The following is a 13620-nucleotide window of genomic DNA, read 5'->3' on the forward strand; positions in this document are numbered from 1 at the left end:
CCCTTTACATGTTTATTAGACTTACTTTAATGTTTCTAAGATTCATTCTCACCTACTTGGGTCAAGTTATACACCTTTAAGGCTCGTTTGATCATTATAGATCACATTTTGACTAAAATGGTCTATTTCAGTCCTAATTTTCAACTAATGAACTTAAATAAGCATTTTAAACCTTTTACATGTCAAATATACTTAGTTTTAAGTTCAAATACTGATTCTCACCTAATTTAATCAAGTTATACACATTTAAGGCTCGTTTGATCATTATAGGCGACATTTTGCCTAAAATGGTTATTTTTGGTATCAACTTTAAACTAGTGAACTTAAATAAGTATTTAAAACGTTTTACATGCTTAATACACTTAGTTTTTTTGTTTGAAAGACTCATTATCACCTACTTTGGTCATGTTATGTACATTTAAGGCTCGTTTATTCGTTATAGTTAGACTAAAATGGCTTATTTTGTTCCTAACTTTCAACTAATGAACTTAAATAAGTATTTTAAACCCTTTACATGTTCATTAGACTTTGTTTAATATTTCAAAGAATCATTCTCAAATATAACTTTCAACTAAGGCAAAAGCCGACAATCGGTGAAAATCGGCAACCTGGCTGAATCGCAAAGCAAACACCAACAATCAAATGGAATGAGCAAAAGTCCATTCAGGCATAAAATCACATTTATTTGTCATTGGAACATGGAATTTCCATTACCCCTATAGTGCTAAATTCCAAATTAATAATAGTAATTAGATTAATAACATGGTTACTTAAGAGCCACAAACTAAGCAATGCACAACGGCAACCTCAATTTACATGATTCACGGTAATAATTCCTTAAGCCACCAATGCAACTCGGTGCCTATTTGACACATAAATAGTAAGCAAAGGTCAACAAATGTTTTCATGTACAATCCCGAAAAAAAATATACATCAACAGCAAGTCAGTAAGAGATTAACACACTCCCGGAGCATATATTTCTCGACTACTACTGAATATTCTATTGTTACTCACATACTGAGTGTTAATTATGCATCCATTTCAAAGTATAATTGCTAAATGCAGAAGAAAAAATCTATCAAATGCCAAAAAGTCAATAACTAATTTAAATTACCTCTCAACTTTGTCACTCCAAGAGCCAAAGACGGTGATGTAGAGCAGATGCAGAACCCATCTGATTGTATGCGTTAGCATTAAACGTGGTCACTCGACTCACTCAAAGAGCCAAAAATGTTGTTGTAGCAGCTGATGTAGACCCCACCCGATTAAACCCAACACACTTCGGCCCTAAACACCCACACCAGTTGCATAAAGTGATGCACAACAGCAGCAACAACAGTTCAGATTAGAGTGCGTACAGTATGCAGCAGCAGTAAACAATAACAGCAGTAAGCAGAGCAGTAAATAACATCACTAGTCCGGACAGAAACTAGTGTAAAACAGTTAGAAGCGTCCCCAAAATAAAATTTAAAGACGCATATGGGTTTTGAATTGAAATATTACTCTTAAGTATCAAATCATGACAACTGACAATCATAATATGGCACTAGAAAAAATGCACAAGTTCAGCTGGGAAGATGAAATTCCAAATTGATTTTGATTCGTGTCCCTTGCATTTACCAGAGTATTCAAGTCGCCCCTTGAACACATAATGACATCAAAGCTACACATAGACCATTAACCATATTACTAAATGAGAGTAAATACTTGCAGACTGTTAATCACCTATTATAGAAAAGCTTGCATAACTAACTATTAGTATTAGATTGCAATCTTATTTCTCAGGCCAAGGTCACAATCAACATCACAGAGTTTCATTGCCTCCCTCCAACTTAGACTACCTATCATAATTACAATCACAATTTGTTTTCCTTAACAAATGAACTTTCTGCTTCCTAAGAATGAATCAATTCAATTGGGGAAACCTGCTAGGAGTATTACACTTCCAATTAAGTTCAACGAGCATTTTAATTGCTACTCCATAAATAATTATGCATAATTTAATGTGAAGTAAATCTTTAGAACAATAGAAATTCGATTGATAATTTATTGAATAATTAAGCAGAATTAGTGAATTGTATAACTGGGAAATCTACATATGAATTGGAATTGAATTCTACAGATGAATTGAAACTAAAACGTAGGTTAAATCACAAAGAGAGAAAGAGGAATTACATAGGCAACTTAATTCACCTGAATAGTTGAACGATTTCTTCAAATTAGGGTGACTTGAATCTTCTGGTCTATTCTTCATCTCTGCCTAGTTGATGGTGGATTCAGGACCATCGTTGGCGGCGGCGGTACAGACTGGAGACGACGGAGAGCGCAGTGACTGGAGACGAGGGAGATCGCAAAGACAAGTGAGATGGAGGGTGGAGCTACTGCAACAATCAACCCCCCAACATCAATGAGAAACTACGCAATGGCGGAGAGATTCGGCGGTGAAGAAGAAACGGCGACCGCAGAGGAGAGAGAGAAAACGAAGGTGAAGATGGAGAAAATTGGGGAGAGCGAAAATGAAGCTTCGTTAATTTTAGAATTTTTTTTTTAATTGTATATTTAGAAAAGTTTTGTGCGGCACTTGTGAAATGAGCCCGCACTTGAGTTTTAAAGCCCGCACTTAAACTCAAGTGCTGCCACTTTTCTAAAATGACCCGCACTTGTGAAAATGTTTTATTTTAGTGATCACAAGTGCTGCCAATTTACTATATGAGCCGCACTTGAAGGGAAGCACATGTCGATTTTTCTACTAGTACGTTCATGCTCTTAAAAACTTTGGCTTCCTTCAGTCCTATTCGGACTACTCTTTGTTCACCTACACTAAAGGAACCATTCAAATCAATGTGTTAGTTTATGTTGACGATTTGATTATTTCTAGGAATGATTCCGCTGCGATTAACACTTTTAAGTCATACTTGAGTGATTGCTTCAAAATGAAAGATTTGGGCCCGTTGAAGTATTTTCTTGGCATTGAAGTGGCACGTAGTGCCTTAGGCTTATTTTTGTGTCAACGCAAGTATACTTTAGATATTATCACTGAAGCTGGATTATCTGGGGCTAAGCCTTGTGGATTCCCAATTGAGCAAAACCATCGATTGAGTCTTGCAGAGGGCCCACTTATCGCAGATCCCGAGGCATATCGTTGCCTTGTAGGACGACTTGTTTATTTAGCGGTTACACGCCCTGATCTTGCATATTCTGTACATGTGTTGTGTCAATTTTTGCAGAAACCCCGGGTCGCCCATTGGGAGGCTGCGATGCGTGTTGTTCGCTATCTCAAAGGCACTCCCGGCCAGGGTATTCTACTACGCGCCGATAGTGACTTGACTCTTCAAGGTTGGTGTGATTCGGATTGGGCGGCATGTCCAATTACTCGTCGATCCCTATCTGGCTGGCTTGTTTTTCTGGGCCAATCTCCTATTTCTTGGAAGACGAAAAAACAACATACAGTTTCTCGTTCTTCGGCAGAGGCCGAATATCGTTCTATGGCCGCTCTCACTTGCGAACTAAAATGGTTGAAGGGGTTACTATTAAGTCTCGGGGTTCATCATTCAAAGGCTATTCCACTTTTCTGTGACAGTCAGTCTGCCTTACACATCGCAAAAAATCCAGTCTTTCATGAACGCACTAAGCATATTGAGATCGACTGTCACTTTGTTCAGGATGCAGTGACAGACGAAATAATTGCACCGTCTTATGTAGCAACTACTTCTCAATTGGCCGATATTTTCACTAAAGCTCTAGGAAAAAGCCAGTTTGATTTTTTATTATCCAAGTTGGGCATTCACGATCCTCACCATGCGCCAACTTGTGGGGGGTGTTAAGGATATCTATATCATGTTTTAGTATTTAAGTCAAAGTCATATGTCTAGTAATAGAATTTGTCTTGGACAAAGGTTTACGTAGTGTTTTGCTGGATTCCTATGCCTAGTTGTAGTTGTATTAGGATTCTTACGTTAAATCTCCGTAGTATAAATATGGGCAATGCCCACGTCAATAAAACTCAAGCTTTAACTCTCTCAATAATATTTTACAAAAGTTAAATAAATAAATCTCCTCTTTCGAACCAAAAAAATATATAATTTTATTTGGATCACCAAACGTAGTACATATCACTTTATTTTTTTCTTGTGTTATCTTTCGAACATTTCATAATCGGATGGCTGTTTAAGTTTCTGCACTAGTTACTTATAAACATTGACTTGTTTATTTTACTAATATATTGAAATAAATATTAATATGCAAATTGTTGTTAGAATAGTATTTAATGTATATTTCTTTTTTTTTTTTTTTTTTTTTTGTTAAAAAGGTAAGAAAAAAGACTTAGGTTCCCCTTCGCACAAGGGTGAAACCTAAGCTGTCACTTTGAACAATATTATCTAAGTTAGGGCTAGAGTTCGGGGTGATACACAATGGTTCAAAAATAAGATGTCCTACATTAGCTATCCAATCTGCTGCTCTATTTGCTTCACGGAAGATATGCTTGATATGGGTAGAGTGAAAATGCTGAAGAAGAGTCCTGCTATCTTGAATAATGTTTTGAAGCTTCCACGGCGGGTTCCAGATTCCTTTTAGCGAGTTGATCACAAGTAGGTTGTCACCTTCGATGTAGATGTCTTTAATATTCAGTTTGATAGCCTCTTGGATGCCCTTATGAAGGGCTATGGCTTCTGCCATGTAGACTTGCGAGTTACCCAGGTTAAAAGATTTGGCGATGACCGTATCTCCATTGTTGTTTCTGATGATGATACCTCCTGCTGCTGATGAGTCTTTTCGTGATCCGTCGAAGTTGAGTTTGAAGGCGCCCAGTGGGGGCGGGAACCACCGCACAAGAATGGGATGTGGGGTGGTTGGAAGAGAAGTGGAAGGATGATGAGTGTTGAAATGGTTAACTCTAAGTTGTTGTGAGTCAATCTGGAGTCTAAGCTCCCATTCTTTGAAGGTGTTAAGAGCTTTAAAATAGCAGCGGCAGGGAGAAATCTTATTGTTGGAGAACACTAAGGCATTCCTTTCCTTCCAAATAGTCCAGCAAACGGTAATGAACTTCCTAAGCGCAACTTGGTTCCGTCTAAGGTAGTCTAAAGTTTTGAAGAAATCCGTCATAGGGAAGGAGAAATCGAACCAATTTTTAGTTAGTCTATGCATCCAGACATTTTTTGTGTGCTCACAATTGAGAAAGAGATGATTAATATTCTCACTGGCATGGTTACATCTAGGGCAACAACTTGAGGGAATAATTTTCCTATGAAAAAGAGTTTCTTTAGTTGGAATACTTTTATGGCAAATTTGCCATAAAAAGATCTTTAGTTTTGGAGCTATATTGAGTTTCCAAATCCATCTAAACTCCCATTTTTTATCAGAGACTGGGAGTTCGTGGGCAAGCCAGGTAGCGGATTTAACTGAGAACTCTCCAGAGTTTGTGCAGCCCCAAATGGGGTTGTCAGGCAGTTCATTAACAGGGATAGGGATCCCTTTAATTTTTTGCACCAACTCAAGTGAGAGGAACGAAGAAAGTTTCCTTATATCCCAATTTTTGGATTCATCAATGAACGAGTTCACGTAGACGTCTCCCCTACTACTATTTGGGGAGTTGCAAGGAGATCAGAAAGGGCATATTGACCAACCCAGTTATCTTTCCAGAAATTGATGTGATTCCCATTGCCAATCTTCCATCTAATTCCTTTCCTCAAAATCTCCCGTTGGTTTAAAATGCTGATCCAAATAGGAGAGTCTTTAATTTTTCTCTTGGCAGAGAAGAAATTTGTGTTCTGAAGATATTTTTTCCTCATGATTTTTGCCCAAAGGTTATTTTCGTCTGTTAGGATTTTCCAGCCTAGTTTTGCGATGAAAGCTCTATTCAGAGGGTAGGTTCTTCTTAAACCTAGCCCTCCTTGATCCTTAGGCTGACAGACTTTGTTCCAGGCAATGAGAGGGAGTGCATTACCTGACTTGGATTGGTTCCAAAAAAATTGGCGATGAATATTATCCAATTGATGGCACGTCTTCCTTGGAAGTAGGAAGGAAGAGCAAATGTAGGACGGGATGGCTTCAAGGTTGCTTTGAATGAGCGTTGTTCTACCTGCTTTGGATAGAAAGTTAGCTTGCCAGGAGTTTATACAGCGTTCATTTTTTTGCATGATGCGTAGATAGTCAGATCTTGTAGGTGTGAAACTTGAGAAGTGAGCTCCCAGATATCGACCTAGAGACCCAGATTTATGCATATTAAAAATGCTGGCCAATGCATCTCTCTTGGGGTGGTTGATATTCTTTGAGAAGATAATAGCTGATTTATGGAAATTCACTAATTGGCCTGAGAGTTTACAGAAGTAAGTGATGACTTTGAGTAAGTTATGCCATGCGGAGTTAGTGGCTTTACATAAAAGTAGGCTATCGTCTGCAAACATTAAACATGGGATTTTTATAGTTTGTGGCGCTATTTTAAATCCGAGCCCTAGGTTAGGTCTCGCACTGGCATTATTCAGCATGATTATAAAAACCTCCATGCATAAAATAAAAAGGTAAGGAGATAGCGGGTCTCCTTGTCTTAACCCTCTAGACGGGGTAAAAACATCCGTGGTTGAGTTGTTAACTTTGATAGAGTACGAAACTGTAGTCACAGTTGCTTTCACCCAGTTTATCCAGGTTGTAGGAAAGCCCATTTTGTCAAGAGTAGCCCAAAGGAAATCCCATTCTATTCTGTCATAGGCTTTTTCCATGTCCAGTTTAAGAGCACACCATCCAACTTTGGATTTTGATTTCTTAAAAACATTGAGGATCTCCTGGACTAAAAGCAAATTATCATGGATGGACCTGCCAGGGGTGAAGGCGTTTTGGAAGGGGCTTATGTGTTTTTGAAGAATAGGACTTAGTCTAGAGACTAGGAGTTTAGAGATAGCTTTATAGATCGTGCCGCAGAGGCTGATTGGTCTGAAATGATTGGGGTTCTCTGGGTTATCATTTTTGGGGATAAGAGCTATAAGAGTGTGATTCAGAAAAGGCGACATTTTTCCGTGTGAGAAAAAGCTCTTTATTGCTAATGTAACTTCAGGGCCGATTGTTTTCCAGTAGGTTTGAAAAAACTTTGGCCCAAATCCATCTGATCCTGGTGCCTTGAGCGGGTTCATAGTAAAGAAACTATTTTTAATCTCCTCGTCTGAGAAGGGGGCGATGAGACTAAGCCTATCGGAATCAGAAATTAATTGTGGGAGAAAATATAGGTTAATTATACGCCCAGGCTGAACGGATGTTTTGAATCTATCTTGAAAGGAGTTAAAGAGGATGTTTTGAACGTTCACTTGCCCCTCCTCCCAATGGTTGTCAGCATTCTTTAGTCGATAGATGTGGTTTTTCGCGGCTCTTTGTTTCATGAGTTGGTGGAAAAATCTCGTGTGTCTGTCTCCTTGATTCAGCCAAGTTTTTTTTGCAGAATTTTTCCACAAGTGCTGTTTTTGTAAGAGGATCTTTTCTCGTTGTTTGAGCATTCTTAAAAGGTGGTTTTGCCAGATAGGGTTGAACGGTTGGGTTATAAGCTTATCTTCAAGTTCTTGAATTTTATCTGCATTAGTTTTAAGTTGCATGGTCTTGTGTGAGAATTTTCCTTTCGCCCAATTTTTTAGGTCGCCTTTTATGTTGGTTAGTTTGGATCTTATTCTAAAGAATCTTGAACCTTGAGTATTGCAGTTCCAATGCTTTTTAACAATTTTAGCTGGTTCATCCTCGAGAGTCCAAGAATTTTGGAATCTGAACAATCTATTCACCATAATGGTCTCTGAGTTTGTATCAAAGAACATTGGGGCATGATCTGAGCTAGTAAAGGTACCATATTTAACTGATGCGTTGGGGAATTTATCAGTGAAGATATTGCTTGCGACGGCCCTATCTAGCCGTTGATACAAGCCTGGGTGGGATTGGGATTTCCAGGAGTACGATTGTTGTAAGCACGCTATGTCTGTCGCATTTGAACGAGTAAGAAACCTTGGAAGTCTCTGGCATTGTCTTTGTGAGACTGGGTTGCCTCCACATTTATCCGAATTATGTAAAAGTTCGTTAAAGTCGCCGACGAGGATCCAGGGAATATGAATGTTTTCATAGAAGGTAGATATCAACTCCCAGAATTGGTCTTTATCGTTGTTTTGTGCCGGGAAATAAGCCCCAGAGACAAGAATTTGCTCATTGGTTGGTTTATAAAGAACGTTAAGGTGAGCACATCTATCTGCTATAGTGTAGTTTTGGACCAGGATCGAGTCGTTGTTCCAACAAACCCATAGTCCTCCACTATGATTAATCGGATCAATAATTAAATGTTTTTGAAAACGGAAACCTTTGATTATATTTCTACTTGTGACATTAGAAGTCATAGTCTCAAGGACAAATAAGATATCAGGCTTGAACGAATTAATATAGTGGGATATATCTCCAATAGCTTGGAGCTTTTTACCCCCTTGAATATTCCATGACAGTATTCTCATAAGTAAGGTGCAGATAAAAACAGGGCCTTGTGCCCGTAAAGTTCCATGCGGATCAAAGTCCGGTTCCAAATAATACACACCAAAACAAGAAGATAAAGGCCAGAACTAATGTAGGCTGTTTGCCTAATACGTTCTAAGCTGATCACAGTCCGGTTCCAATTAATACAAGTAGAAACTATAAGGGTTAAAACCAGAAGGAAATGAACAAGAAAACAATAGTGAACGCTGTTGAGAAAAAGTGATACAATGCAAGGGGAACTGGACAACACCATAGTGGGGTTGGGTCTATACATGTTCCACAGGTTCGAAAGCGTGCACAGCAGGTCGTAGTGTTTAGCCTCCATCCAACTGAGTTCAAAAACAAAGACAAGCTTAGTTATCCAATCATGATAAGTTACAACAATCTTCTTAAGGTGGAGAAAGGACCATAAAAGAGAGAAAGGGAAGGAGGAAAGCCAGGTTAGAGGAGGGAAGAAGTCCTCAGGTAGGAAACCAGAGTTGTTTCTTACAACATCATAGGACAAGAACCTTTGGTCCTTATAGAACACAATAACAGGGTTCCAATCAAAGAGCTTCCAATGATTTAGGTTCCTCCATTTGAGTTGGAACCAGTTAGTGGTCCACAGGAAACCCATAGCAATGATTAAGGCAAGACAACTGTTCCACAGTTTAAGATAAATGAAATAGCAGGGCCAATGTATACAACAAACAACACAGTACCAATCCAGGAAAGTAAAGGCAGAAATCATACTATCATTAATTTGACACTTAGGTACAGTATTGGTGTTAGAAAAAATAACCACAGCTATAGTAGTTACAAGCCTAGCTACCTTCATATCTACAGGTTTACAAAAGATGCAAAAAAGAAACCTGTAGTGATACATTGAGATAGAACACAACCTAGGAATATAACTACTAAACCCTAAAGGCATAAAAACCATAATCAACTGATCAAAAAGTGATATGAGAACCACCATCCAAAAAATCAAAAGTAAGGAGAGATATATCATCCAGCAGAGGGTGAAGGAGAGAGATCACCATCATCTCTCTTCCTTCTCTTGGTGTTTTCAGCTTCCATGGGGGGGCATTCAGAGAAAATTGGATCATTAGCATCAAACCCATCACCATCATAGATTTCCAAGTCCATATCCAGCTCCTCATCTACCTGAACCTCTTTGACACCTTGAGGAGCAAGCTCTAACACTACAAGAAATCAGTCGTTTAGCGACGGAAATTTCAGTCGTTAAACACCAAAAATCGGTCGCAAAACACCTTTAGCGACGGATTAGCGACTGATCTGATCCGTCACTAAACACCTAGTCGCAAATTTATAACTATAACGAACTTGCGACTGAAGAATTAGTAGTCCCTAAATAGTGATCGATAATTTCAGTGTTATTATAACGACTAGATTGTGACTGTCACTATTTTGTGACTGAACTTTCGAGTCATTGATTGGTAACTAACATTTTTCCCGTTCCTAATTAGAAATCAACAATTCAATAGCCAATTAGCAACGTGATCAATTGGTCACAATCTCGCGACCGACATATTAGTACTACGTAATTTGCTTTTGGCAAAATGTGTGGCAAATTAGCAACTAGAAAATTCTCAGTCGCAAATTGGAGTCATAAATTTTACCCAGGTTAGCAACTAATCTACCCGACTCAAATCTTTACAAGATTTATTTTTCTTATAATCGACTTGTATTGTAAAGAATCAAATATTGATATATTCACACCAGATTTGTGTCATATTTGTTTTGAAGCAATTTATATCCTTTAGCTAAAAACTCTATAAAAATGGAAATTCAATTACTAGCAATCAGTTACATCATGATGATATACTTGAAGAGACTACACTGAAGAGTACGAAGTACTAAAAAACAATAGATTACATTAAGGCTTCATTTTGTAGGTAAAAAATCTTAAAATGAAATATATAAAATGATAATTTACAATCAAAGAGACTAAGATAACAAATAAAATCGTGTCATTCATATTGATGTGGCTTCTTCATTTCTTAACTATTATACCCTGCAGCAAACCAGCAAACACAAAAACATAAAAAGTGTGATTAATATGGGAAAGTCACAATTGATTTTACAAACTAGACTAAAATGAAAAACTTTTTTGAGAGTTATCATAAACTGAAACAAAAAAACTTAAGTTGTCCATATCATAATTGGAAAAACAGAAAGAAAGAGAACAAACCAAGTTGATGTTGATTTCAGTACTGTATCATTATTCTGCATAATCATGTACTCTCTTAATACAAATTCACCAACTCCAAGACATTTCAAGTCGCCAAATTGCATCCATACTCCACAAAGAAAGAGCATTTATAATCAATCATACAGCTACTAACCAAATAATTCGCATAACCAATGTGCAACAAATTTGAGAGATTACTTAAGTGGAGGTAAGATACTAAGATCCTTGTGATCTTGAAAGAGCACAACCCTGTTACAATCAGCAAAACCCAAATCATGAATCCTCACCATTGTCTCAAAACTTACCAGTCCAAAATTTCATTCTCCTGTAATTGAGAGAACACATGCATCAAAACTAACCAATTAACAACGCGTTTCCAAACAAGAGCAGTACCAGAAATTTAATTACGCAAAGTGTTAAGATTACGACATCTCTATGTTTCTCCAAATGCTCAAGTTCCTCTTCCTCGTCTTTCAAATCCCTAACAAGACAAACAATAAAAATCAAACCCTGATTGGAATCAAATCCGAAATCAACCCAAACGAAGGAGTACGAAAGAAGAACTCAATTAAAATTCCATCAAAATACGGAATCATGCAAATGGTTTGAGAATTAACAACTAACTTCTACACCCAAAAAACAAAATTGAAAATCAACAACAAATTGTCGAAAATTCAATCGAAACCCGACTAAAAAAAATAAATCATAAATTTAAATTGAAAACCATAAAGAAGGGAAATATGGTACACATTAAGCAAACCTGAGAACTATTGAGGATGTGGAGAAGAGGATGTACCACTGATCCTCATTTGAAGAGATGGGAGAGGTGAGAGAACTAGCGACTGCTAGGAATGAAGGGACCAAAGTTTTAGGTTAAAAATGAATACATTTTTTCCTTTTCATATTAAATTTTTTAAACCACTCTAATTAACCGTTTACCCAAATTTCTTTACCGCCCAAATTTTAACTAAACCGCCTAATATATTTTTAAGATTCATTTTACAGTATTTAAATGGGTACTCCGTATATTAATATTGATTAATTAATTAATTAAGAAATTTTCATAAATATTATATAGGTATAACAAAGTTTAATCATTATAAGAAATTAGTTATTTATGAATTTAAATAGAAAGACATTTTTGGGGCCTTAAATATATAGCTCACTCCATGTTTAATACTCCGTAACAAAAAAAAGTCCAGTCTAGGGAATTGTCCCAAGTTATGAGATGAATACCAAGTATATTTCCACAAGTTCAAATAAATTCCGATAATATAGGTGTAGAAAATCCCTTATCTTAATTGAATACTAAGGCTATATTTTGTGAGTTCTATGAGTATGTGATACACTTTGTTTTTTACCCTGATAAATAATATCTTTAATAATCACCCATACGACACATCTACATAGATAAAATAGATATGTACACCATAGATTTTGATAAAACACATAACAACTACAATAAAAACAATTACTATTCCGCCTCTTAAAGCACAACTCGTATTCCACCACTTATATTTTGACTTGATCAGTGATTTTCGATGTCTTCGCATCTTTCCAAGTAGATCCCTTCCCAAATTGTGCACGAATTTTTCTAATCGTTGAGTTAATGAAAACCCAAATGCCATACAATCGAGATCGCCTTCTCAATTATTCATACACTAAAAATTAAATTCTCATCCATATATGAGAATCAAGAATAATAAATTGGGAACAACCCTGAAAATTGGGAATAAACCACGGTAAATAAACGAAAAAGGCAAAATCTGAAGAGAAAACAAGAAGAAGGGACAAAATGGTCTAGTTTTATGACAAAAATTGGAATATTTCCGACCTAAACAACCAAGAAAATTGAACCATGTATTGTCTTCTTACTTACTTATGCAACAAATAAAGAGTCAACATAAACTAGGAAATTAAAATTGAATATATTTCAAATAGGAAGAACAAACTTAAACAACAAAGAAAAATGGGAAGAAATTTGTGGAAAGAGGGAGTAAAAGAAAGCGGGTTGTTTTTTTAATTGAATGTAGATGTATCGTGTATGAACCAAAATAGATTTTTAGTATTAAGTTATTGGTGAGGTCATTACTAAAATAGAAAAATATAGAACATAACGGGGCATATGAAAAAGGAAAGGGTAAATAGATTCTTATACAGAGGGAATAGTTTAAGAACTTGTGTGGGTAAGGAATAATAAAAAATAGAGTTTTAATATGTACAATAAAACAAAAGAAGGAAGATCAATCATAAACAAATTAAAATTTATATATACCTTCCTTAAATTTGATTTTTATCCTAGATGTTAAAAAATAAATGGATGAAATATGCATACTAGTAGAATACTATTTAACCCAACCAAATCTTAAAAATAGAGGAATTATTATGAATTATAATTTTATGCAAATAATTTTATTTCCAATAATTACAAAGTTTCTCAAAAAAAAACATTAGCAAATTTGCAACCATAATTTTGCAGGCGATACTCTGTTCATAATAGATTAGGGCGGTAAGGTTCTTTTTGTAGTTATATGAGACTAAAATTTAATTGGCCACAAAATTGCGACTAGAATGTGTCATCAAAGTTTTTCCGTATTTAATTAGTGACGGAAAATTTATCAGTAATTATTTTCTGACCAACTCTTTCCGACTGAAATGGCGTCTGTAGTTAAATAGGGATTGAAATATTTCTGTAATAAAATAGTGATCAACAATTGTTTTGTAACTATTTGGCGACCGAAATTTTGTGACTGAAGATTTGTTGGCGGTAAAATAGAGACCAAATAATTTTCAGTAGATAATTAGTGACTAACCTTCAACTAGTTGTTAATTTGTAACCGGTTTTTGTAACTAAAGATGAATTGGTTGGTAAATATTGACGGAAAAAATATCAGTAATTAATTGGTGACTGACACTTGAGGAGTAGTAATTTAGCTAC

At 36.3% G+C, this 13620-nt stretch overlaps 1 protein-coding gene across 1 annotated transcript; it reads left to right on the top strand.

Annotated features, from left to right (window-relative positions):
• The first annotated feature begins 2934 nt into the window (after positions 1-2934).
• On the top strand, positions 2935-3825 carry LOC110794239 (uncharacterized mitochondrial protein AtMg00810-like). The gene has a single exon (XM_021999191.2). The coding sequence runs from the start codon at positions 2935-2937 to the stop codon at positions 3823-3825; it is 891 nt and encodes a 296-aa protein (XP_021854883.2).
• The last annotated feature ends 9795 nt before the right edge of the window (positions 3826-13620 follow it).

The sequence above is a fragment of the Spinacia oleracea genome, chromosome 6 (genome assembly GCF_020520425.1).
Source record: "Spinacia oleracea cultivar Varoflay chromosome 6, BTI_SOV_V1, whole genome shotgun sequence".
Classification (NCBI taxonomy): domain Eukaryota; kingdom Viridiplantae; phylum Streptophyta; class Magnoliopsida; order Caryophyllales; family Amaranthaceae; genus Spinacia; species Spinacia oleracea.